We start from the raw sequence: 27,921 nt of genomic DNA on the forward strand, positions 1-27,921 counted from the left end.
GTGTGTGTGTGTGTGTGTGTGTGTGTGTGTGTGTGTGTGTGTGTGTGTGTGTGTGTGTGTGTGTGTGTGTGTGTGTGTGTGTGTGTGTGGGCGTCAGCGTAGTAGCTGAAGGTGATAGTGTTCTACTTTTTGTCGCGTTCTGTATCTCAAAAGTTTAGCTGTCTGTTATTATATTACCAGATAAGATAAGATGATTGTTCAGGTAAAGTTTATTATACATTGAAAATGAGTTACGAACATAATGTTGGATTTATAGAGCTAGTACATTCTATGCCTGAAGCCACTAATACGTCCAGCGTTTCGGGCAAGTTGAGGGAAAAAAAAACATAGACTAAAATTTCATACTAATTGAAATCAAAAGCATAAATTGAATTAAAAAAAGGAAAAAAAGAAAAGGAGAATGATATTAATTACATGATGGATGGAACAGCAGAAAATGCAGCAGAACAGCAGAGGGAATTTTAAAGTAAATTGTAATCTTCTGTTTATTTAGTTAAGTTTATACATGGCAGATATCAGCAGTTAAATACGTTGGTCAATAATAAATGTTGTTTGAAAATAGCAAGACATACGTTGACATTTAGGAAGTAAGGTATGGTTATATGTAGTTTATTAGGTAGTACTTAGTTTTTCTTAAACTGGTTGAGAGAGAGAGAGGTACAGCCTTTGACATGATTGGGAAGGTCATTCCACATTCCTTTGGTCCCCTTGATTTGCAGAGCATTTCTAGTTTGGTTAAGTCGCATTCTTGGAATATCAAATAGATATTTGTTTCTAGTATTGGTGCCCATGGGTTCTGTTTCAACATTCTAGGAAGCAATACGTATACATTCTAAATATTATTTAGTAGTTAACCTGAATCCCGTGGCAGACTATCTGTCTAGAATCATCTTAGACTTAAGTCGTTCCACATGTCATTATTTATCACCCCTGTCACCCAGAAATGATTACTAGGAAATGACAGAAGCAAAGGGTGCTGGTGAATCCCCGTCTCTGGGATCTCGGGAGACGGGGAGACGGGGATGCCTAAAAGTCATTGTTGCTGAAGAACAGAAGACATGATGGAGACACGTACGGGGTATCATGATGCTCAGCGGGACGCCTTCCTTACCACATACTCGACTCGTCACAACTGCAATAAATCATAGTTTTAGACAACATAAAAGTTTTATGTGTGATTTTCACTCATAGTTTATACATGAAGGGGTAACCTCTCGGTGGATAAATGTGTGTGAGAGCCGGTGTAATTGGCCTAAACTTGTCTATTGTGGAGTTAAGTAATTGTCTTAGTTATGCTCACACACACACACCTGTCCGTCAAGTATAATGTAACAAAACAGATTATTAAAACTTGTTTTCCACTAACCAGTAAAATACACAGCCGAGTATCTCTTGGGCCAGTTTCTTAAGGTGGTCCAGCTGGTCATTATTAAGGGCAGGAGAGGAGAGGCGGAGGATCCCCTTGTCCCTCAGTCTGACCCCGGCCTCAGACAGCTTGACCAGCAGCTCCTTACACTTGGCCTCGCTGATGTTGCTACGTGGGAACATTACGCTCCGGTATTGCCTGAAGCGAGACAGCGCTAGGCTTGGATGGTTATGTCTCACCGCTTTACGGAACATTTTATGAGGTCCTAGACACCACTTATAATGCCAATAGAAGAAAAACATGATAAGATTAGCGATGTGAAGTAAGACATATTCGCCGAGGATTTTAAAGAATGACAAATTTAGAGTCGCAAATATTTGATAAAAACTTATCAATATTTGTGGTAGGTAATAGCGGTAGCCTACACTGTGTGGTTTTCATTAATAGCAATGTTATTTTAATGCTATATAAGTCTTTTATTATATTACGTTATATTTATCTCATTTCAGATTTATTACGCTATATTCGATTTCAAACACTTGTTTATTTGTTTCCTTCTTCAGTTCTGCGTCTCATATCACTAACATATTTACTAGGATTATATATCCTCTCTCATGTCTTATGTCTAGGTGCCATGTCTTTCTCTTCATATGCATCGCTTAGCCGTTATTAAGACATAAAAACTTAAATAAAAAAGGGCATCTTTTGTCAACAACTGTATCCCACTTACAAACGACAATTCAACATTTAAAAAAGAAATGCTGGAGAAAATAAGGTCTACAATTATGAACACTCCAGAGGTCAGTATTGTGTGCAGTGAGTACAACTTACCCTCCAGGAGGCAGGAGTGCACGGATCACCTGGCAAGCTTGGTCCACCTTGTCGTCTCTCACGTCTGACATCCACAAGGTGCCACATTCACCATTTTCGGCCTTTATTACCGGTAATGGTATCAAGGACTCTGGTGACACTCCAGCCATCACATGCACACCTGGTACAAAAATAAACAATTATAATTTTTGTACTAGAGATGCTTAACTCTATCTAATATTAATATCTTAATATTAGTGGCAAGGTGTCACTAATATTAGCTTATCTTATATGTGGGTTCTCCAAAATTTTACCATTACTCATTTTTATTAGATCATTTTTCTCATCAAATTTGACTACAATCTATTCACCCAATTATATTTGCAAAGACTGCTGGATTTGCCTTGGTGTGGGTAAAACAAGGTTTTCTCGTGAAACATTACTTAAGAAAGCACTCGTTTCAAGAGAGAGATAGACAAGCTGAGCTACAAGAATCAAAATTGTATGCATGCTTTGTAATTAGTCAAATTGGAGCAGCTTCACATGAGCATTTGGACAGCCTGCAGGCTCCTCCAATCTTATGACTGCTAGATATCTCTAGGGACTTTATGTAGTCAGTAATTTTAACATTGTAGTATTTGAAAAATAAATTTACTGGTTTCCAGAGGCTTAAATACTCACCAAAGCAATCAATTGTTTGCTTCTCAATCAGTGTAGCCAGCTCACTACAGATAACAGTAGCATGGTCATTACTAGTTAAAGTGATGCGCAAGTTATCTATGGTATCTGGCAACACTTCCAGACTATGCAAATTCCCAGTAAAGCGAGACACTCTGCATCTGTAATTAGAGGCATTTATGATTTTATTAAATGGTGTGAGATTATTACAATGTTTCAGACAAATAGGATATCTCATCTAACCTTTCACATCCTGTGCCGCTGGTGAGGCGCTGAAGGAGGCTGTCTGAGGTGCCATACTGACTGTGCTTCCACTGATGTTTGAGGAAAAACTCGACATAACATTTCCTTCCTGATAGTTTATCCAGTAGCTCGTCCAGTTGTGGGGTATAACGGACGTCATTTTCCAGGACTACTTGCACGGGAATATTAGGTTTCATATGAGCAAACATCTTGAGCGCTGCTTCGGTTTGGCCATCATGAACCACAAGTTGCTGAGAAAAATTACTATTTTCAGTTAATAAGTTAATAAGTACGTATGGCATGTGTTCTGCTTACGGTGTGTGAGGCTCCTGGGTGGCCGTACACAAAATAGCATTACTCTAGAAATTACAAATTTAAGATGTTTTATAGTTAGGATAGAAATGTAACGAAAATGTCATGGAATGGTATAGAGTTCAAAGCTCCGTATATCATAAGACTGATAGTTTACCGAGATGATTTAGTCATACTGAACAAATCGATGATGATATGGTAGTTTCTACGTGATGCTGCAGTATGTAGGTGGAAGATATGATGGATGGTATTTTGTTTATATTATTAATTTACTATTTCCTCTTCTATTTCTTCTGGGTTAATATTATGATGGGGTGATTTCTCCGCCACTTCATACCATATGATTATGCAAACTATGCAAGTTTCATGATCAAAGACCACTTCTTAGATAGGGTTGAATATGGCCTGTCAGGTATCAAATCAATGCCTCCACTACCAGTATACCAATAATGTGTCTTGCCATGAACAATAAGTGTACCCTATTTTTAAAAAGGAACAACAGAGAATCGGGTGCGTTTATGAACATGTACAGGTGACAGATTGTGTAAGTGTCTACACTGATGTCATCGGCCAGTAAAATAAGGTCTAGCTTAAGATGATGAGTTTAAATTGGTTCACGAAAAGTTAGACAACAGTTGAAATTAGAGCAAGACGCTACATCCTAGAGAGTGTTTAGGATGCAGCGCTCTGGCCCGAAATGGGTGTTCATTGAAGCCTCATCGTGCCACGCTAACTTTCAAGTATCCTAAAGTCACAAGCTGCCTGAATCAACAGGGTGTCATTCCATCGACAGGAGACGATGCATATTGAGAGTAACGCATTTAGTAACACTAGCACGCATTTAATACATAAATGACAATTTGATTCCCTTCAATAAACTACACTCAAAATAGTAAATTACTATTGGTTGGAAACTTACTTTGTTGATCTCCTTGGCAATGAGGGCAGCCATATTGTCATCACACCTTGTCTCCACCACCAGGTCCAGCCACTGGGCGTCCTTCATCTTTGCCTTCTTCAAGATCATCACCAGCTGTTTTCCGTACGTGTGTAAGAGATCAGGATGCTTATGAGCCAAAAGTCCACTCAGGTGCAGGAACACTTTTTGATAGTCAGACACTTTTACTGAGTCTAAGTTAGTTCCACGGGCCTTCACAATGTCTCGCAATGACTTACTTTCTTCATTTTTATCTTCCAGAATCTGTACCTGAATTACTTGGGATATGTTTTGCTTCTGACAGAATTCCTGTATTACTTTTTGCATTGATTCTTGATGGTTAATTTGAATAATATCCAGCATAATTCCATAGGCAGCATAAAATTCCATAATACTCTTGTGTGGCACAACAAGATCAATCTTATAACCTTGGGCGGTCCATTCACTCTCCGCAGTAAGGAAGGCAGAACACATGTCATCAAAGGGTAATCCTAGTTCCATGCATTTGATTTTGAGCATATTTATTGAGTCTCTAGACAGTTGCATGTGCCCATGAGAATGAGTCTCTAAGCAAACATTGTATAAACATTTTAAGAACTCTTCACAAAGGTTTTCCAATCCACTCGTAGAATGTGTGGCAACTCCAATGTGGGTTTTCAGTCTTTTCAACAAGCGGGATTTGATCATCTCTTGTAAAGCAATGTATAGACCTGTGGCTGTTGTGAGGGAGTTGACTTGTTGAGGATCAGAGGCCCACAGGTAAGTCAGTAAAGTCAAGTTTAAGGGTAACCGAAAGTGTTCCCCAAGACGTGACTCTGACTGTTTCATAAAGTCAACTAATTCTTGAGTGTCTTGATTGCTTAGATTCTCCGTTATCATTTCATTGTGAAGTTTTAGTACAAATTCAACTCTATTTTCCTGTGTAATTCCTTTAAGCCTAGTGTGAACTGTGGGTTGATTAGGGAGAAGGGTGGGGAGATCTGGGAGCATATTAGGTCTTGTAGTAATCAGGAGGTGAAGCTTACCATTGCTCCTCGGAATATGTTCATCCGATATATCCTTTATCAGTCTTTCAGAGGCTGTGTTTAGCTCATCAAGACCATCAATTATGAGCAAAACATTGAGATTAAGCACAGACTTTAGTAAATCGTCATCATACAAATAGTAGGATGCCTGTGACATAAGAACTCTAAGCAAAGAGAGAAAATTGGAGATTGACTGATTTCTAGCCTCAGCATAAAAAACCAGATCATAAGTCTGGAGCCCCTGGAAGATGGACGTGTCGCCAGACGCATTCTGACTCATCCATTTATCTAGAATCAGTTTTGCCAAGGTTGTTTTACCCGCACCAGCCTCGCCCTCCACCACTGTAATTATTGGCTTGCTTCCATCTTCGGTTGTTAGATCCAGTAGCGAGTCATAATCCACATCTTCACCGTTGACCTGACTTCGGGTAACTTCAAGACGAGTGAAGACTTTTGAAACTTGCAGTCTCTCTCTGCCGGAAATGAATGATGATGGGTCAATTTTAGTTATATTCTTGTATTTAGAGAAAAGTTCACATCTTCCCTCATCAAGCACTTTCTTTTTTAGATTATCTCGTAGCTGTTTTATTTCTTTTTGATACTGCTGAATACTTACGACTTCCAAAGAAGTAATCATTATTTTTTCTATGTTGTCTTGCATTAGTTGAATCTTATTGTTGATCTCTGATGGGGGTCGCTGGTATTTGTTTCCTCCTAAACGCAAAGCCTTGAGTATCAAATCTTGTAGTTCCATAAGTTTACTGTTCATGGTGTCATCGTCAGCAATGATAGGAGGGGAATGAACATACTTGTTCCTTAGGTTTTTAATGGACCTGCAAATATATTCTAACTTAGTGTGATCTTCCCATTCAGGAGCTCCCTTGGGAGCAAGGTTGGCACAGGTGTTCTCAATGCAAGCGTACAATAAAGTTATATCAAATTCATTTCCTGAAGGATTGTTTTCTATTTTCTCCCTCATTGTTTTATCTCGAAATGCATTTTTGAAATCCTGTGGTCTCATTCCACTGGCTTTAAGGTGAACGCTTAGAGGCTTGGTTAAATCCCTTTTGCACCCCCATAAAAATACACAGTACAAAGCCCGACGTCCCTCGGAGACCAGCACCTTGTATAGCCTGAAGAACCGATGGTCCTCCTCTGCCAGGCTGTAATTATCTGTAATATGGCTCGAACTCATATTCTGAGAGAAGTTCAATATAATATTTTCTCAAACTTTGTATTAAATTAGGTTCTTTGCTCAGGAATATTTTATTGTTGTGGCCGCCTTTGTCTCATTAGTCCAACGTTGCAGCAGCCTCTGTTGAAAATAACTCAGATTAGATGGAAATTGCTGATTTATATATATGGTTTCCTATGGTCGAGGATAGGAAACTTAGGCTTAACGGCCATACCCAGGATACAACCCACAACAGTTGCCCAACTCCCGAGTGCCTACTTACTGCTAGGTGAACAAGAGGCATCTAATGTAATGAAACGACATGCCCAAACGTTTACGTCCTCCGCGATAATTGAACCCCAGGATCTTTCATATGTGAACATTGAGTAATGTAAAGTACAAATATTTAAAAAGACGAGGAACTCCTTTGAATTACAGAGTGTGAGTGCCGTGAGCACAAGACTTGGTGACTATGAGTTGTTGTTGTTTTAGATTCAGTTGCTGGGAAGAAAGATTTCCAAGCAGCACGGGCTATGGTGAGCCCGTCTGGGGCAGGTTTGGGTCTGTTCATGTCAGTGCCTCAGTTAGTCAATCTTTTTTTACTACTATTGTTGTCATGACTATTCCACAAATTTATTTATATATTTTAACATATAATACAAATTTTTAAATTTTGATTCAAATTAGCTTCAACGACTTCCACGTATATATATATATATATATATATATATATATATATATATATATTGTATGCATTAAAAAATTGTGTTGCTAGCTTCATAAGATTGTCACTTGCTTTGCTAAATGAACTGTGAGCTTCATTTCCTGTACCCATTATGTGCCTCTGTAACCCTTTCCACCACCGCCCACGGGATAGGTATGGGGTCCAGCACCGCCCATGGTATAGGTATAGGGTGTATAATAAATTGCTAAACTAAAACCAGAGATACAAGCCAAGGGGAAAAAGTTGTATTCACTGAACCGTCGAGTAGCCCATCAATACACTCGATGACGTCAATATGTTCTCTAACGTGGATTTAGTCGCCCAGCAACGTTAATGTGCTCTCGGCCGGAGTCGGGCCTAAGACCTGAGACATTTTCACCACCACGTCATCGCTACTCTTTTAAATAAGCCCAACTCAAGCCAACGTTATCACCCCTCAAAAAAGCCTATGTTATCCCAAAAGCCTATGTTATCCCTGTTGTTGAATCGTGCCCTCGCCTCGAGTCGCCCAAGTGACGTCAATATATCAATTATTAGGGTGCTGATATGATGTTTGTACTCACTTGAGTCCGTTTTTACAAAGGACAATTATGTGCATGTGCTAGTCATGTGAGTTTAGTTGTAGGCAGGTTATAAGTCTGTTCATACTCTCATTATATGAAGTGACTTACATCTTGTGTCAGAAACTTTGATTGCAGTAAATTATTAAATGAAGAAATATAAATATTGAGTCGACAATTGTTCGTTTTAATCAAATTAAATAAAAATATTAGCACTATATTACTCGCTAAATAAATAGCCTACAATTAAAACTGCGAACAGTGTTGAAACTGCCTTTATCCCTTCATAACATTTCACTACGTATAGTGCCACATTTACACCTAAACACAGGTAGATCGACCAGCGACCACACAACACTACTGTCTCTGAAACACTGACGAGACTGGAATCCAAAGGAATGTTTGGAATCCAAACATTCCTCGATTGGGACAACAACACCGTTGCTAACATGTCCGTTGCTATATATCCGACTGCAGCATTAACTTCTAGTTGCATTGTCAGGAGATAAAATACTAGTAGTGAGACTTTAGTAAGCTTGATCTTGTCGGTTAGGTACATATGAGCGTAATGTGATACATAAGATTCGAATTCGCTGGCCATAAGAATTGCTTATTGGGGCGGTTTTTTTGATCAGCTGTTAATATAATTATTAATTGTCTCCCCCTCATTCTGCCTGCCCCTTCCCATGTTAGCTTCTCCCCTTATCCCCATTACCCTTTCCCGTCATTTCGGTTATGTTTAATGTCTTTCCCCCATCGATTGCCCCCTTCCAATGTTAACTTTCTCCCCCTCATCCCTGATTACCTATTTTACCATGTTTACCATTACCTATTATTCCCATGTTTACTAAGGGAAGAAAGTATATAATACTAGTATATAATACTAGGGGAGGAAGGTAATAATGCTAGACGAGGGTTAAAATATTACTAGGGACGGATATAATATTACTAGGGGAGAGATATAAAATTACTAGAAGGAAAATAATGAGGGGATGGACTAACAAATACTATGAGGAGGGAAATATAAATTGAGGGACGTTGTAATATTAGGGGAGGAAGTGATAGTTCTTCCAGAAAGAGTTAAGAAATGATTGTGAGGAGTCTTACAGCTCAGTTCAAAATTGGATAATTACACACCATTACAATACAAAGTTTACTATATTTCAAGATATAAAATTTCATTAAATAATTAAATAAATTTTTAAATTTTACAATAATATTTTGAGCAAAAATATGCATTATTTATGAAACATAAATATGTGGAACATATTTATGGAATATAAATATACGTAAGCAACATAATTATAATCAACAAAATTATTTTTTGTATAAAGTTATATATTAATTAATTAAATTAACAGCCGAATATAGAATGTAGTACACACAGAAATCACAATAGTGGGATATATCAAGTGAACAAATCCACAAGGGCTGTAATGAGGGTTTCGAAGCCACATCATGGCCCCTTGTGGATTTGTTCATAGAATGTTGGCATTGCCATTGGTCAATAAAGCACCTAATGCACTTTATCGACCAATGACTGGCCAGTCACTGTCACCAGTAAAATACAATATAATGTAGTCGGGTCAATAAGGAACATAATATTGCCACTGGTCAATAAAATACAGAGAGTAGTTAATAATAAAGGCACTGTGGTGTTTCTGAGATCATCTTGAGGTTATCTAGAGATGATTTCGGGGCTTAGTGTCTCCGCGGCCCGGTCCTCGACCAGGCCTCCTTTTTGTTACACACCCCCAGGAAGCAGCCCATAGCAGCTGTTTAACTCCCAGGTACCTATGTACTGCTAGGTGAACAGACCAATCAGGGTGAAAGACACTCTGCCCATTTGTTTCCGCCTCCACCGGGGATCGAACCCGGAACCCTCAGGACTACGAATCCCGAGCGCTGTCCACTCAGCTGTTAAGCCCCAGACAGCCATCCTTACTCATAGCCATTCAGACAATACATGATTCTTCTTTACGTGCAAAAAAATAATGTTTATTAATCAACATGCAAGACAAATTTGTAAGGATTACTTCTAATAATATAACTAAGAACTAAGACAATTATAATTAACATTGCAAATCAATTCATGCTTTGAGGAAAATGTATTAGATGGAAACAAGTGTAAAAATCCATATATAAGGCTAATATTTTACAAATCTATACATATTTTTTTATAATATTGAATAAAACTGGTCATGTTTATGCTAAAAACACTGAAATGTTATTTACACAGGTATAATGTAAATGTGCTTGTGTTCAAGTGTCATCATCTTATAATGGAAGGGGGAGGAGGATGCTTAATACTGATAAGAACATAAGAAAATAGCTGTTGATAGTTGGATGAGTAATTACCTAAGTGTAGTTACAGGATGAGAGCTACGCTCGTGGTGTCCCGTCTTCCAGTATTCTTTGTCATATGATGCTTTGAAAATACTAACGCGTTGAAAATACCGATAGTTTTGGCACCCACCGCCTTCTTACTTAACTTGTTTCAACCATCTACCTCTCTGCCAAAGAAAACTGTCTTATATTAGTTAGCATCTTTGTTTCCTAAAGAATGTTTGATATGTAGTGCTTTGGCAATGTCTAATTTAATATTGTTGTATCTGTCGATTATTGTGTGTTCAGGATATAGCTAGTGATGGTCTAGTTGTGTGTGGAAATGATGTGATCTTTGATAGAGCCTTGTTATCTGTGCATTGCTGGGCACCTTGAAATAAATTATATATATATATATATATATATATATATATATATATATATATATATATATATATATATATATATATATATATATATATATAGAAGGGAGTACCACCTCTAGCTGGAAGAAGGGGGACCCATAGCCTCGGAGGAAACCACGCATAACATATATATATATATATATATATATATATATATATATATATATATATATATATATATATATATATATATATATATATATATGACAATGTCAGACCACGGAGGAAAAATGAAACAGGAAATTTCATTTTTCCTCCGTGGTCTGACATTGTCACATTCTTAATCACGTGTTTATTTTCGTGATATACACACATATATATATATATATATATATATATATATATATATATATATATATATATATATATATATATATATATATATATATATATAAGACAAGATATATATAGACAAGCCCATGACATTACTCTAACAAGAGAAATGTTGAACAAGAATACTTGCATAATAGACAAAACCCAAGATTCAAGAAGATTACAAATTCTTGAGGCAATTCACATAAGAATAGAGCGACCTACCATGAACACCCAAATCACGGAACTATTTACTCTACCCACCATGAGAGTAAGGACAAGACAAGAACATATCGATGCCAACACAGAAGACAATGTCCAACATAATAGGCCAATTACACTGGATTAATCTTTGTGTTTAGATAGGAGATGCCTCGTATGGGCCAATAAGCCTTCTGCAGCCCCTATGTTTATCCCTTATGTATCCCCCCATGTTTTCACCTTCATTGTACTATCACCTGACCTAATGCGGGTATAAAATCAACTAGTATTGTAAGATCTGTTCACTTGAGAATGAACCATGGAGGTTCGAAACGTCGTGCAAATTATACAAATAAGTGTAATACACTCTATAGTAAATCACTTCTTTTCTTCACCTTAAAAGTACGAAAATGAGTTTTGGAGAACTCCTATTTCAATTAAGCCCTGATGCTAAGAAAATAGTTAGAGGGATAGAAGCCCTAAACCAGAAAATAATAAATACAGAATATGCGGTCATATTCAATGAAACATGTTTGAAAGAAAACCTGCTGCCAGTATACACCAATATATATATATATATATATATATATATATATATATATATATATATATATATATATATATATATATATATATATATATATATATATATATTGAAATTATTGAGTCTGAAAGTCCCGAATTGGGCATGTAAAGGCATAAATAACATTCAGCTCTTTTTAAGACATTTCGTTTGGCGTTGGGAGAGTTCTTCATGAGCAAGTTGGGTGTCTTCTGCTTTTGTAGAATATGATTAGCTATATCTTCTGTTTAGTCTTGGGAAAGGTCACATTTCTGTTCTTGAATGTGGGTATTGGTATCTTGCTGATAATTGGACAAAGCAAGTTTCCAGGTTTGTGGATCTTGAAGTATAAACCTTTTAGCATTAAGAGTTTCAACCAATCTGTTTACCTTCGTTTTCAATTCGGCAATAGTATCTATATCATTTACGGTGACCTTATGTTATGACGTGAGGTCGAATATGTTATCTAGTAGGATCAACTCCACCTTCCGGGCCATCTCACGTACAGGTTGCCTGAGCAACTCATCACTCTAACGATGCACAGCAGGGCTTCCTCACCACATGCTCGACTCATCACTGCTGCAATAAGATGAAAATAAACTTAGACAATATATTTGGTGCAACAGTCTGGCAAACCAACCAGTTATACCCGACAGCACACGTCAACATCACCCTCTATATAATGACTCAATTTTGTTTAAGCTCCAAAGCCGCATCTCCGGACCCCTGGCATTTGTACAGATTTTGTAACATGCAGAGTTTTCAACTTACCAGTAAAATTCGCAGCCGAGATTCTCCCTTGCCCATTCTTTTAGGTTGTAGAGCTTATCCATATCAATGGCAGGAGATGTGAGGCGTATCCCGCCATTCCTAGCCACCCTGACCTCGGCCTTAACCAGCGTGTCCAGCAGCTCCTTGCACTTGGGCTCGCTAATGCTGCTTCGTGGCAACATCACGCTCTGGTACTGTCTGCAGAACATGCTCGAATAAACTGTTGAAACAAGTGATCATTATTAATGCTTAATGAAATAATAAAATACATACAATGATATAGTAGCTTTAACTGTTAATCATACTCACCTGAGGGCCACTATCTCCCCAGTGGCCTAGACGGAGACAGGAAGCCTGCGACTTGTCAAAGGTCCCCCCCCCCCCAATTGTTCCAGAGGATTTTTTAGATGAATTTTAAATTAAAGTGCTTGCAATTAATAATTGTATTGTACTGACTTTGCGTATGGTTTGAAATGCTAACTTTTATTCATGTAAACAAGCTCTTGTAGCTTTGTGTATCATACAATCCTTTTTGTGGATTGTAATCCAATCTTCAATAGTTCAAAGTCTCTTCAAGAGTTCAAAGTCGAATCATATGGTATTGCAGGATTTTTGTGGGGGTAACGCTGGCACAGTTTCACTCAGCACTCGTTCTTTCGACGCCAATCTCGACCCGTCTATGAAGTGTACGTTTGTGTTTCGTTAGAGCGCGGTACTCCGCCTGTGGGTTATTATTAACCCAAGGAGATCATATAGCGTAGAGGTTCAGGATTCTAGCAGCAGTGAAAAACCCAGAGTGGCACGATTTCTGTAGAACACTTTCTGTTTACCGAGTCTGTGGAGAGACAGTTGTAGGCTGGGAGTCCAGAAATGGGTGCCGAGCTACTGCGTCACGAACGACTATATTTAATAGTTTATTTTCTGGCCGGACAGTTCTCGTGCAGGAATGTGCCGGTGCAGGCTAGTAGGAGTACATGCCCCTCCTCTTCCCCCCAAGGTTGCCCAGAAAATATTAACCATAAAGAGGTTATGACAACGGGTCAGTACAACATACCCTCCAGGCGGCAGGAGTGCACGGATCACCTGGCAAGCTTGGTCCACCATGTCGTCTCTCACGTCTGATATCCACAAGGTGCCACATTCACCATTTTTGGCCTTTATTACCGGCAGTGGTATCAAGGACTCGGGTGACACTCCAGCCATCACATGCACACCTAAAATACCAAAATAGAGCTAAATTTTTGTTGATAATAATAATTTATTCAAGTGTACATACATATGATACCTATGACTCCTCCACTGTTCATGTAAGTAAAATGCATAAAGCCGTTAATACGCAGATAGTTTCGGCCATAAGGATGGCAAGGTAAACCGTTTTATTTATTGACTGTATACCTGTTCACTCCAGACACAATTGTAATGATTTTTACAATCAATGAGAATTATAACACAAAGAAATCACAATAGCGTATGCATCAAATGAACAAATCCACAAGGTCTGAGACGAGGGTTCGAACCAACGTCCGAGAAGAGCCCAGACGCTGCCTTAATCGACTGAGCTACGACATGGTCAAAAGAATTGCAACCGGGAAATCGTCCTGATTTACCTACGGATCCCGCAGTCTCTTCGAGAGACAAACCAGGGTTTTACGCAATTCCCTCCCCATGCACCCGAGCTATGTCAATAGGCTGTTCTACCTCTTTTTGGCTTTTTGGTCATGAAGTAAGGGCGAAGAGGTAGAACAGCCTATTGACATAGCTCGGGTGCATGGTGGAATTGTGTAAAACCCTGGTTTGTGTCTTGGAGAGACTGCAGGATCCATTGGTAAATCAGGATGATTTCCGGGTTGCTTTTTTTTTACCATGACGTAGCTCAGTCGATTAAGGCAGCGTCTGGGATCCTCTCGGACTTAGGTTCGAACCCTCATCACGGCCCTTGTGGATTTGTTCATTTAATGAGAATTATAGTTTCTAAATCTTATTCTGAGATTATAGTATATAATTAAAATTAATATGCGTTGTGCTGTTGTTATGACTTTCTCTTACGTAAATAATGTACTCAAAATTTGTGTAAACTAATTCAATTATAATTATGTAGCTATTTATGGATAAAGATTTTGATTTCATTCGAGTGAGGCAAAAGTGGGAGACATGAGGTATTATGTATTAGTTTGTATAAAGTATTAATTTATCAAGAGAGGCAGCAATGTTGAATTTTCTTCATTGTGTTTGTAGGTATAGCAGTATATGAATGTGTTGTTGTTTTACAGTGTTGTGTTTCATAGTGTTGTAGTGTTTAATGGCTGTTTATTATGTACACTACACTCATGTGTATACATCAACAGACTGCCGAGAATCCAAATGAAGTGGCGACTCGGTATTCTTACTAAAGTAATTTTTAGTTTATAGTTTGGTAAAGCAACCAATGAACTGTTTAAAAAGTGGTTATAGTACTCACCAAGGTAAAGTAATTGTTGCTTCCGAACCAGTGTAGCCAGCTCACTACAGATAGCTGTAGCATGCTCATTACAAGTCAAAGTGATGCGAAGATTGTCTATGGTAGTGGGCAACACTTGTAAATGTTCCAGATTTCCTGTGAAGCGATACACGCGGCACCTGTAATTGGTCATGTATGACTTTTGGTGCTAGTTCATGTTTATTTCAGTGTTATAGAGCTATCACACTATTAGCAAGAACACAATCTATTTAACCTTTCATGTCCCGTGCCGCTGGTGAGGCGCTGAAGGAGTTTGTCTGAGGTACCATATTCCCTGTGCTTCCATTGATGCCTGAGGAAAAACTCGACCTGACACTTCCTACCAGAGAGTTCATCCAGTAGCTCGTCCAGTTGGGGGATGTAACACACCTCATTTTCTAGGATTATTTGTACGGGAATATTGGGTTCCAAATGACCAAACATCTTGAGCGCTGCTCCAGTGTGGCCATCACGGACCACAAGTTGCTGAGGGAAAATACTATTTTTAGTTAATATATAAACTGAGAAATTATTTGATTGTCACTTCGAGGCATATCTTACAATAACTATTGTATATCTGTATACTATTGTTCTTCGTTGGCTGTACGAAGACTGAAAGCCATACGAAGGTAAATTACAATATGGATCCTGGATTAGACAAATTCAAGAATTCAGGCTAGTGGATATTCTCGTAGCGAATGTGAGATGCTATATTTTACAGTATGGTTATATTAAACATGAATTACTGTCAAACTGAGGAAAATGTCTCTCCCGATATCTACACAAAAACCACAAACCAGTTCCAACTCTCACAAACGCGTTTATATATACAGTATAAAGAGTCGAAGCCTATCTCAGAACTCGTCGATAAATCGCCTGGATGATAATCACAGGTGGACATTAAAGTCAATTTAATTGGTTACTGATGTCACACTATAAAATAAAATTCACATTCTCCAGTTCACAACTAAAGTTACTCCCACGTATGTTTAGCATATTTAATGCCTGGCTCCCAGTACCCTAAACTGAAATATTATTGCCAACTGACCCAACCAAATTTACATTTATTGCTTTACAAATTATTGTTTTATTTTAAATTTCAAGCTAACAACACAATACCCTGCTTGAGTCACGACTGTACACTCTGATACCTTAGGAGCTTTGAAAAGGCTCCTGAAGTCTGTAAGTACCATTAAGTGGAACTAGCAACTCCTAAAATATATCAATTAATATGCTACGCTGCTTAAAACTAAGAGATTAAAAAAATTGGCATATTCTAATTAATATTTACTAACATTAAAATAATACACTAAAGGAAAACGTTTGTATTATCCATCAATGAAATAATATGAATCAATAGCAATGGAAGAGTACATGCACCCGCCACTCTGTAGAACTACAAGCCATTACTAAATTTGAGCTAAAATATTTTGTCATATTAACAGTAGTTACCACTTATTACTAGCACAGCCGTACATAGTACATCATATGTAATATCAATTCACCCACGTCCAGTCAAATGCCAAATGTCAACAAAAACAGAAAAAGCACAGTGTAAGGCTTAAAACTTCCTCCACAACTGTATCGCACTATCCAAACCTCACTGGGTTATCAGGAATAAGTAAACAGTCTGACCACTAGGCTATACACCAAATAATATTCACGCACCACTACTCACGAACTGACAATCGTAATGACACCATTAAAATTACTATGGCCACTTCAAGCTTTTAAATCTATAATGGATCTCTAAATTGTATTTACATAAACATCAACTTTTTGACCTGGAGTAAGCGTATAACAATACCTAGAGAGAAAATTTATTAGCCTAATTGTATTGTTTTGACGTCGGAAGCAATTGGGCGAATTTTCATCAAAGCTTCTCCCCACTCCCGCTCCAGATCACACAATGAGCTATATGGCGTTCCACAAGGGAGTGTTTTAAGCACCACATTAACTGGTTGCACTAAACGGTCTCCTCTCTCTCTCTCAACTTGGGTTTATTTCGTGCATTATTTCCACATCATTTGCAGTTGCTGTAAAAATTAAGTTGCATTTAATAAGCAATTTATAAATTAGTAAAATAAAATTGGGAGCAAACTTACTTTCGTAATCTCCTTGGCAATGAGAACAGCCATTTGGTCATCACACCTTGTCTCCACCACCAGGTCCAGCCACTGAGAGTCCTTCATCTTTGCTTCTTTCAACATGGCCACCAGCTCATTTGCATACGTTTTCAAGTCGTCTCGATGCTTATGAGCCAAAAGTCCACTCAGATGCAGGAACACATTTTGATAGTTAGATGCTTTTACTTTGTCTGAATTTAGGTCAATTCCTCGAGTCTTCAGTATGTCACTCAATGACTTGCTTTTTGGCTGTTTTTCTTCCAACATCTCAGATTGGATTTTTGAAGATAATTTGAGTTTCCGGCAAATTTCTTCTATCTCGTCTTTAAATGATTGTGGATTGTTACTCTCAATAATATCCAGCATAATTCCATAGGCAGCATAAAATTCCATTATACTCTTGTGTGGCACAAAAAGATCAATCTTATAACCCTTGGCGGTCCATTCACTCTCCGCAGCAAGGAAGGCAGAACACATCTCATTAAAGGGTAATTTCAGATCGTTACTTTTATTTTCTAGTTCTTTTATTGAGTCACTAGACAGTTGCATGTGTCCACGAGAATGAGTCTCTAAGCAAACATCGTATAAACATTTTAAGAACTCTTCACAAAGGTTCTTTAACTTGTCAGTAGGAAATTCAACAGAACCATTATGATCTTTGATTCTTGTCGACAAGCGGGTTATGATCATCTCTTGTAAAGCAATGTATAGACCTGTGGCTGTTGTGAGGGAGTTGACTTGTTGAGGATCAGAGGCCCACAGGTAAGTCAGTAAAGTCAAGTTTAAGGGTAACCGAAAGTGTTCCCCAAGACGTGACTCTGACTGTTTCATAAAGTCAACTAATTCTTGAGTGTCTTGATTGCTTAGATTCTCCGTTATCATTTCGTTATGAAGCTTTAATACAAATTCAACTCTGTTTTCCTGCGTAATTCCTTTAAGCCTGGTGTGAACGGTGGATTGATTAGGGAGAAGGGTGGGGAGATCAGGGAGCATATTAGGTCTTGTAGTAATCAGGAGATGAAGCTTACCATTGCTCCTCGGAATATGTTCATCAGATATATTCTTTATCAGTCTTTCAGAAGCTGTGTTTAGCTCATCAAGACCATCAATTATGAGCAAAACATTGAGATTAAGCACAGACTTTAATAAATCGTCATCGAACAAATAGTAGGAAGCCTGTGACATAAGCACTGTCAGCAAAGACAGGAAACTGGAGATTGACTTATTTCTAGCCTCAGCATAAAGAACCAGATCATAAGTCTGGAGCCCCTGGAAGGTGGACGTGTCGCCAGACGCATTCTGACTCATCCATTTATCTAGAATCAGTTTTGCCAAGGTTGTTTTACCCGCACCAGCCTCGCCCTCCACCACTGTAATTATTGGCTTGCTTCCATCTTCGGTTGTTAGATCCAGTAGCGAGTCATAATCCACATCTTCCCAGTAACTGGTATTGTTTGCCTGATTTCGGGTAACTTCAAGACGAGTAAAGACTTTTGCAACTTGCAGTCTCTCTCTGCCGGAAATAAATGATGCTGGATCAATTTTAGACATATTCTTATATTTAGAAAAAAGCTCGGATTTCCCATCATTAAGTACTTTGTTCTTTTGCATGTCCCTAAGATCTTTTATTTCAGCTTGATACTGCTGAATACTTTTAATATCTAGAGATGTGTTCATTATTTTATTAATGTTATCTAACACTGACATTTTTATTTTATTGACTTCAGACGGCTGACGGCCGTATTTAACCCCTCCCAAAGTTAAAATCTTGTCAATCAAGTCTTGAATTTCTTGCAGTTTAGTGTCCGTAATGGCATCGTCGGCAAGTACTGGGGGATCATGGACGTAGATGTTTCTTAAGTTCTTAATGCACCTACAAACCGATTCCAACTTTGAGTGGTCTTTTCCTTCCCATTCTGGGGCTCCCTTGTCAGCAAGGCCAGAACAGGTGGTTTCAATACAAGCATATAATAAAGCTATGTCAAACTCATTTCCTGAAGGATTGCTCTTCATTTTGTCCCTCATTGTGGAATCTCGAAAACATTTTTTTATATCCCTTTTACTCATTTTCATACCTTCGAGGTATTCGGTTAGAGGCACAGTCTCATCCCTTACGCACCCCCATTTAAATATTAAATGTAGAGCATAACGACCCTCAGTGACCAGCACTTTATATAACTTCAAGAAGCGATGGTCCTCCTCCGTCAGTCCGCTACCGCCAGTAACTCGACTGAACAACGACATTGTTTCAGACGTTCACTTCAAGAGAAAATCTTGTATATATATTTTTTTTTCAAAACGTGATGTTGATTATAGTCTATTATTCTTGTATTTTAGTCCGACAGGCAGTGTGTGGTCTCGTTGGATTAAGCCTTCATGTTATTTACTGTTTCCAACAGAAACTGTAAGAGTAGACGTTTGACGGCTGATATATTTATGTGCCTCCTGGACATAGTGGGCTAAATAAGCTGTTGCGAGACGGCTTGAGGGAGAGTTCTCAACGTCTGGCTGGATTTCTACAAGTAAAAGAATAATCACTATTTTAATATATCATTTGTTAATATTAGAAGTGCATATTAATGTGGTTATGGGGCGTTGATAAGATTAAATATAGTAAATAGCACGGTATTATTATTATTGAAAGACTAGTGGCTTTACAAGATTGTAATTACTATTCTATGTATCCTCACAATCCCAATGTACCTTCTTGTATATATATAAATAAATAAATAAATAGAAAATATAATACTGATTAGAAAAATAAGCATAATAACATGTGCGCTACTACATACATTATTAAATAATAAAAAAAAAACACATGTACGTTTTATATAAACAGCCGAAAGATTCCGGGTTTAAGTCCTGCGGCAGGACAGAAGCGTTTTGGCAGTTTCTTATCACCTGATGCTTCTGTTCACCTAGAACTAAATAGATACCCGGGAGTTAGGCAAGTGTTGTGGGTTGCATCTCAGGGGAAATTCTTTATTTCGCCTTGGGCAGGGTTTTTCAAACTGTGGGTCCCGACCCATTAGTAGGTGGGCAAAATAAACAAAATGGGTCGCACCAAACAGAAAAAAATAAACCAAAAATAAGCACATGTGTGACAATTTCATTCACACACATTACTCATCATTACAATCATCTCATTCACATTCATTACTTATCATTACAATCATCTCATTCACACACATTACTCATCATTACAATCATCTCATTCATATTCATTACTTATCATTACAATCATCTCATTCACATTCATTACAATCATCTCATTCACACACATTACTCATCATTACAATCATCTCATTCACATTCATTACTTATCATTACAATCATCTCATTCACACACATTACTCATCATTACAATCATCTCATTCACATTCATTACTCATCATTACAATTATCTCATTCACATTCATTACTCATCATTGCAATTATCTCCTTCACACTCATTACTCATCATTGCAATTATCTCCTTCACACTCATTACTCATCATTGCAATTATCTCATTCACATTCATTACTCATCATTGCAATTATCTCATTCACACTCATTACTCATCATTGCAATTATCTCCTTCACACTCATTACTCATCATTGCAATTATCTCCTTCACACTCATTACTCATCATTGCAATTATCTCATTCACACTCATTACTCATCATTGCAATTATCTCCTTCACGCTCATTACTCATCATTGCAATTATCTCCTTCACACTCATTACTCATCATTACAATTATCTCATTCACATTCATTACTCATCATTGCAATTATCTCATTTACACTCATTACTCACCATTGCAATTATCTCATTCACATTCATTACTCATCATTGCAATTATCTCATTCACACTCATTACTCATCATTGCAATTATCTCCTTCACACTCATTACTCATCATTACAATTAACGAGACTGATGATACTCTTGTTGCCAGGCGACTGGTGCTGAATTACTACATCTTAGTAGTTCATTTACACTGAAGAAAAACTTTTAGCAACATAACTTGCCCGAAAATATATATAGCTAGATCTGGAAAATATATATAGCTAGATCTGGAAAATATATATAGCTAGATCTGGAAAATATATATAGCTAGATCTGGAAAATATATATAGCTAGATCTGGAAAATATATATAGCTAGATCTGGAAAATATATATAGCTAGATCTGGAAAATATATATAGCTAGCTCTGGAAAATATATATAGCTAGCTCTGGAAAATATATATAGCTAGCTCTGGAAAATATATATAGCTAGATCTGGAAAATATATATAGCTAGATCTGGAAAATATATATAGCTAGATCTGGAAAATATATATAGCTAGATCTGGAAAATATATATAGCTAGCTCTGGAAAATATATATAGCTAGATCTGGAAAATATATATAGCTAGATCTGGAAAATATATATAGCTAGCTCTGGAAAATATATATAGCTAGATCTGGAAAATATATATAGCTAGCTCTGGAAAATATATATAGCTAGATCTGGAAAATATATATAGCTAGATCTGGAAAATATATATAGCTAGATCTGGAAAATATATATAGCTAGATCTGGAAAATATATATAGCTAGCTCTGGAAAATATATATAGCTAGATCTGGAAAATATATATAGCTAGATCTGGAAAATATATATAGCTAGATCTGGAAAATATATATAGCTAGATCTGGAAAATATATATAGCTAGCTCTTAGCCTATACTCTGTAGCCCCTAATGAAGACCAGGGTAGCAGCACTGTGACTCCTTGCTAACTCTGTAGCCTCTCATGTAAACTGGATGTAGCAGCATAGAGACCTTAGATAGCTCTTGACCTATATTCAGTAGCCCCTCATATAGGCTAGGATAGCAACAGTAACCCCTATGGTTACCTCTTACCCTATAGTTACCTCTTACCCTATGGTTACCTCTTACCCTATGGTTACCTCTTACCTTATACTTCTGAAGCCCCTCATGTAGACTAGGATAGCAAAAGTGACCCTATTATGGTTACCTATATGGTTACCTCTTACCCTATGGTTACTTCTTAACTCGCTAGCTAGCAAGTTAAGAGACCCCCATGGCTTAACCTAAGCCATGGGGGTCTTAACCTATACTTCTGTAGCCTTCGTGTAGACTAGGATAGCAACACAGTCATGTCTACGCAAGCGTGTTAATAAAAAAATCGGGTGAGGTTTTACTGTCACATATTTAATATTTTCCTGGCAAACAGTAATACTAACATGAAAATATTACCAAGAAACAATATTCCAATTTATTGTCCTAATGTCACTATACTTCGGTATCACATTTTTGTTAAATCTGTGATCTTTTTCAAGCAAGGAATACGCTTTAAGTTCTTGATTTATAGTTCTGAACGTCGGTTAGCTCTAGATTTGCGGGAAAGACCCCTCCCTTATATAGCTAATTTACGACCACATCACCATTCTCACGATCGTAATTATAACCATCATAACTCCCTGATATCTTCCTTACTGCGAAAATCACGAGTGGGTTGCTAAATCCATCTTTGGTTGTTTCGAGGGGTTCAAACGAAATAATATCTGCTTCTGCATGACCGATTTTTCGTCTCAAGGGCTTGTTGCCATGCAGCTTTCTGTCAATGCCTCTGAAGACTTTTTTTTCCAATTTTTTTAATCGGTTGCAAAATTATATGTTGCAGTTTTGTTGCGTTTATTCCTTAACTTTTGTTTTCATGCGCATGAGGTGTGAGGGGTAGACTGAGAAGGCGCACCCATACACCGCTGCCACTCACTCTCTATCTCTTTATTCTTGCACTAATTGCAACTGACTCACCCAGAGTACATCACGGTAGAAGGTTCTTGCGTTGTTATGCTTGTCTCCTGTGGCTATTTATACACCAGTGCTTAATCGAGTGGTAAGCAAATGAGATGGTGAGAATGTGTGTCGTCAGTATTGACATGCCATGTTGCACTGGCCCACACGAACGTCCCGAGAAGTGCTGCCACCTGCGGTACAAGTGTTCCAAAAGCGTATACTGTACGTAATTTGAAGTTGCGGTATTGTGGTCCTACATTATGGAAGAACATCATATTTCGGAACGTTTTGCACAGAAGCAGCACATGACTTATGTACTACAAGGAAAGTTACATTTTTCCTTACATTTAGGTGACTTTTTAGTTAAGCAAAAAAAAGTATTTTTTTGTTAGTTAAGCAAATAAAAAAGTCTTATTTGAGTCTTATTTGTACGTGGTATAACGGATAAGATTTTGCACTCAAAATATTAAAACATAAGATGTGATACAAGCTATTATAGCCACTAGGGTATGTCATAAGGCTTACAATGTGTTTTATAGTCATACTTATAAAACACATTGTAAGAACAGCCCACAAACTTCGCGAAGTTGATATTTCAGTCAATATAGCATTTTTAAAACAATGTTTCCGGTGTCCAAAAATTGGAGGATTGGACAGTCTTAGGGACCTCCATTGTTATGTATATAATTAATAACATTTACCAAAAGAAATAACAAGGATTTTTCGGATAAAAAGTAAATAAAAAATTAATTAAGTAAATTGTTGCTTTCAAAAAATGCTACGTTTAACGAGTTTATTGTAGCTAATAAACTTATTTAATAACGGGATTCTCCTTCGATTCTTCTTCATTTCGTATGTACAGTGTAAACAGGCATTAAACTCGTAATTCGATATCAGTGTAAGCAGACAATAAACTTTCCATACGATATGCCTCCAAACCTAGGTATTCCAGACATTGCCCTCCGTAATCTTCTGGAGATTTGCACCAAAATAGCCCAGTTGACAAGCCCTTGGGGAGACATGTCTACACAGATAGTCGCAGTAGCCATGGGGGTCCTCACTAGGAGTCCTTTTTTGCTAACTTCTACATGGGAACACTAGAAGAAACCATCTTCAACCCCACAGGGTAACCTCGCATCTACTGCAGATACATCGACGACATACATTATCTACATCTACCTTCTACGTGGGGTTCAGTCCCTGAGCTCATTATGTGCCTCTGTAACCCTTTCTACTACCGCCCACAAGATGGGTATGGGGTGCATAATAAATGAACTAAACTAAAACTAACTACCTTCTACATAGAAATAAATACATCTCTATCAGAGATAGAAAATAGCTACATCTACCTTTATCTATTTTGACCCCAACCCCGACACAATAAATAATATTGTCAACAATTAATTTAAAAAGTCCACTCATGGATGTCAACTAACAAACTTACACTAAACATAGAAAAGACCTACTACATTCTATTTGGTAGTAAATCATCAAATCAGATTCAACTTCAGATAATGTAAACATTACCAATAAAAATGAGGGGAAGTTCCTTGGCCTATACATAGACAAGAGACAACTTCAGCACCCACATACAACACAGCCAAAGTCTCAAAAACGGTCTGCATACTTTCTAAAAACGGATATTATATTCCCCACTCTGCTCTCCTCTCATTATACTATGCACTAATCTATCCCTATCTTACATACAGTATCTGTGCATGGAGTTCAACCACTGTAAATTACCTCAAGCCTATCATTACTCACAAAAATCTGCTATCAGAACTATAACAAACTCTGTCTTCAGACAACACAGCCCCTCTGTTTAAGTCTCTTAACATGCTAAACATATACTCATTCCACACAGTCTCATGTGCTATCTACATGTACAAAATCTTGGTCCTAAATGCTAATCTTGAACTGAAACTTTTCCTTGATAGATGTAATAGAACCCATGACCACCACACCAGAAATAAGTATAGCTTTGATATCTCCAGAGTCAGACTATATCTGTGCAAATACTTCATGCAAATAAGAGGGGCCCAGTCTTTGGAACTTACTCCCTGATGAGTTAATCAAATTGTCCAACCCATCTCCTGTTCAAAAGTAAAACCAAAAAGTACCTAAGTTCATCCTCATAGTTTCCTACCTTGGGCTTCAAACTCTAACTGTATCTTGTACTACCCACTTTCCCAGTATTAGTACTTAAGGACATATGTCCTTACCAATGTAATCACCTCCTGTTAAGTTACATTGTAGTTATTTGTTGATATAAAATCTTGCTGCAATGTGCCTTTCCATCTTACCTGATATGTTATATTAAGGACCTATGCTTGTTAGTGGTTTTGCATAAATGTAAAAATACCAGTCTTATGTAATTAACCAATCCCATTTACCTTCTTGCAAATACAAATATTTATAATTATTATGTGTGAAAGACCTCTGGGAATTATTACGATTAATATGGTGGTTCCCAAACTGGGGACCATGCATGGCCCCCTGAGGTGCCTGTTTACCTAAGATTAGTGTAGAACTTCTTGGAATGTGGAATTCTCAGGTAATTATTAGACCCAGGATTAATGTAGAACTTCCTGTTTTACTTATAAGTTCTCATGGATAAGTTAAGTGGAATTAAGAGGCACATCTAAATTATCTTACCTTTTTTCTAATAACTTTTTATTTATATAAACAAGAGTTTCTACATTCTTGTAAAGCCACTAGCACACATAGCGTTTCGGGCAGGTCTTTAATCCAAATTTTCCCCGGAATACGACCCGCCAAATCGTTTAACAACCAGGTACCCATTCACTGCTGGATGATCAGAGGCTACAGTTAAGGACTGGCACCTATTCAACCCTCTCCGGCCAGGATACGAACCCAGGCCAACGCGCTCGCGAAGTGCCGGGCGAATGCCTTACCACTGCGCCACGGGGGGGCTGCATTTAAATACAGGTAATTGTATTACTCATTAATATAATTGTTACACACCCTACGGAAAAATGGAAGGGGAGCTTTTGACAAGCCTCCGGCTTCTGGTCCTTCGTCGAGGCCACTATGTTGATAGGCATTAGGTAAATTTAGGTAAATTTTCCTCCGTAGTTATGGTACAATTATTTTTCGTGAGGTGGCAGCACTGCACGGGACACGCGACCTGGGGTAGCTTCAACTATAAATATATCCACACTCATAAGACAACATTACCAATGCAGTAGATATACTCACAAAGTGAAACTGAATAAATTCGGGACTGTGAACACTGCAGATTAAAGCAGTTTCCCACAGCCCATTAAACATTAAATATAAACATATCTCCAGCTCAAGGTCACAAGCGGTTGTCACTTCCAGCCAAGCACTGACCGTATCACTAGGATAACCTTCTGCATATAACACCGATAGACCTATACATATATATATATATATATATATATATTTATATAGTCTCTTTATACCAAGTCTAGTGAGCCGTGATCCTTGGTAGGAAATTGAGCGCCCACCTGCACCGAGACTCGCCAGGTTCTCCGGACATACTTCTGTGAGCTGCACAGTTGCTATCAGTACTGACGTTAGCTACCTGTGAAGTTGCTACATGTAACAGTTCTTTGCCTCAATGTTCATCCATTTTCTGGCCCCCCGATGGAAGAAACTATTCATGATATTGTCTGTATTTCCACTTGCATACTACCTGTATACTAGATTGTGTTATTAATTTAATTCTTGTGTTACTATTAAATGTTGCAATGTGGTGTAATAGCCGATTACATCACGTTACGACAGGATCGACATGTTAGCTCTTGGACCCCGTCTTGCTATAGCCATCGATTGTCTAATGCACTGACTCACGATCTATTTTCCTCTTATCATATCTGCAAGAGCAAAGGTTTCAAGCTCAACAAGCTACAATGTAGGACTGAAAACAGAGGTAATTTACATGATTTACTTGAGGGCCACTAACCCTAGTGGCCTCGACAAGGTCAGGAAACCGACGGCTTGTCGAAGGTCCCCCCCCCCCCCCATTTGCCTTTATGATCTTTTCCAGATATATTTTGAAACACAGTTTTGGCAGTTACGGCTTCGGCGGGTAGGCGGTTCCATGGTTTAATGACCTTGTGGGTGAAAATGTATTTCCTGTTCTCAGTCCTACATTGTGGCTTGTTGAGCTTGAAACCGTTCCTCCTTGTTTGTATACTTAGTTATATACATGGCTCTTTCCACTATGGCTTCACACCCTAACAGAAGAACCAGTGATGCACTGATTAGTATGATAAACTTGCTACATGCAGCTCTTGACAAAAATGAGTACCCCTGTTTGTCTATTTGCAGACCTATGTAAGGCTTTTGACATTTCACAATAACCTTCAACAACATTACAACACTATGGAGTCAGAGGTTACCCACCAATCTTACCTCAGTGACAGGCTCCAGCATATCTATGTGAATGATTCTAATTCTCCCACCCTACCAATTAACGTTGGTGTTCCACCAGGAAGTATACTTGGTCCTCTCCTTTTTCTCATCTAATCAACGACCTTCGGGATGCCTCTCAACATCTCAAACCAATTTTATTTGCTGATGACACACCCATCATTTTCTCCAGTCCTAACTATCATTCTGAATGGCACAGTGAATACTGAACTAAATAAAGTTCATCTTTGGCTAACTACTAACAAACTCACTCTAAATCCACTGATCAAATTAACCTAAGAATTAACAATATCCAAATTACTAACAAAGTAGGTGGTAAACGCCTTGATGTTCTCATTGGTAAGTTGACTTTACAGTCCCATGTACAGAATTTTAAACAAAAATCTAAAACAGTTGGCATTCTTTCTAAAATCAGATATTATGTACCGCCCCCTGCCCTGGTAATGCTTTATTACTTATTATACTTTTATTCTTACATTATTTTTTCATGTTTCATGGAACGATATTGACTAGCCGTGAACCTCTGATGCCCATACAGCATTCTCTTAATTGGGCCTATTGCACCTCTACTCTTCACTGGCTCGTCCTGTATTCCCTACCATATCGTTCACTCTAGTATGTTATTTTACTATGCAAATTTGGGACCTGGCCTTAGGTATCTTTATATATTGAAACAGAATTGAAA

General features: G+C 37.8%; 2 protein-coding genes across 11 annotated transcripts; both read right to left on the reverse strand.

The window, feature by feature from the left end:
• Positions 1 to 471: 471 nt before the first annotated feature.
• LOC123772995 (uncharacterized) lies at positions 472 to 10,327 on the reverse strand. 3 transcript variants are annotated; one of them, XM_045766451.2, is made up of 7 exons: positions 10,188 to 10,327; positions 4,329 to 6,686; positions 3,098 to 3,348; positions 2,858 to 3,015; positions 2,198 to 2,357; positions 1,367 to 1,564; positions 472 to 1,132 (listed from the first exon to the last, which is right to left on the reverse strand). In XM_045766451.2, exons 2-7 carry the CDS (start codon positions 6,564 to 6,566, stop codon positions 1,108 to 1,110), a joined length of 3,030 nt encoding a protein of 1,009 aa, XP_045622407.2. In that variant the 5' UTR covers positions 6,567 to 6,686; positions 10,188 to 10,327; the 3' UTR covers positions 472 to 1,107. The 3 variants fall into 3 exon arrangements, with proteins under 3 accessions (XP_045622407.2, XP_069171436.1, XP_045622408.2); XM_069315335.1 differs by lacking the exon at positions 10,188 to 10,327 and having other exon boundaries at positions 4,329 to 5,844; positions 5,988 to 6,126; XM_045766452.2 differs by lacking the exon at positions 472 to 1,132 and having other exon boundaries at positions 1,501 to 1,641.
• LOC123772994 (uncharacterized) lies at positions 8,969 to 26,491 on the reverse strand. 8 transcript variants are annotated; one of them, XM_069315330.1, is made up of 9 exons: positions 26,264 to 26,363; positions 25,803 to 25,965; positions 17,007 to 19,543; positions 15,137 to 15,387; positions 14,884 to 15,041; positions 13,480 to 13,639; positions 12,426 to 12,623; positions 12,044 to 12,233; positions 8,969 to 10,342 (listed from the first exon to the last, which is right to left on the reverse strand). In XM_069315330.1, exons 3-8 carry the CDS (start codon positions 19,269 to 19,271, stop codon positions 12,209 to 12,211), a joined length of 3,057 nt encoding a protein of 1,018 aa, XP_069171431.1. In that variant the 5' UTR covers positions 19,272 to 19,543; positions 25,803 to 25,965; positions 26,264 to 26,363; the 3' UTR covers positions 8,969 to 10,342; positions 12,044 to 12,208. The 8 variants fall into 8 exon arrangements, with proteins under 8 accessions (XP_069171431.1, XP_069171433.1, XP_069171429.1 ...); XM_069315332.1 differs by lacking the exons at positions 25,803 to 25,965; positions 26,264 to 26,363 and adding an exon at positions 26,386 to 26,491; XM_069315328.1 differs by lacking the exon at positions 25,803 to 25,965 and having other exon boundaries at positions 26,309 to 26,459.
• Between the last annotated feature and the right edge of the window lie 1,430 nt (positions 26,492 to 27,921).

This window comes from Procambarus clarkii, chromosome 81 (assembly GCF_040958095.1).
Source record: "Procambarus clarkii isolate CNS0578487 chromosome 81, FALCON_Pclarkii_2.0, whole genome shotgun sequence".
Lineage (NCBI taxonomy): Eukaryota > Metazoa > Arthropoda > Malacostraca > Decapoda > Cambaridae > Procambarus > Procambarus clarkii.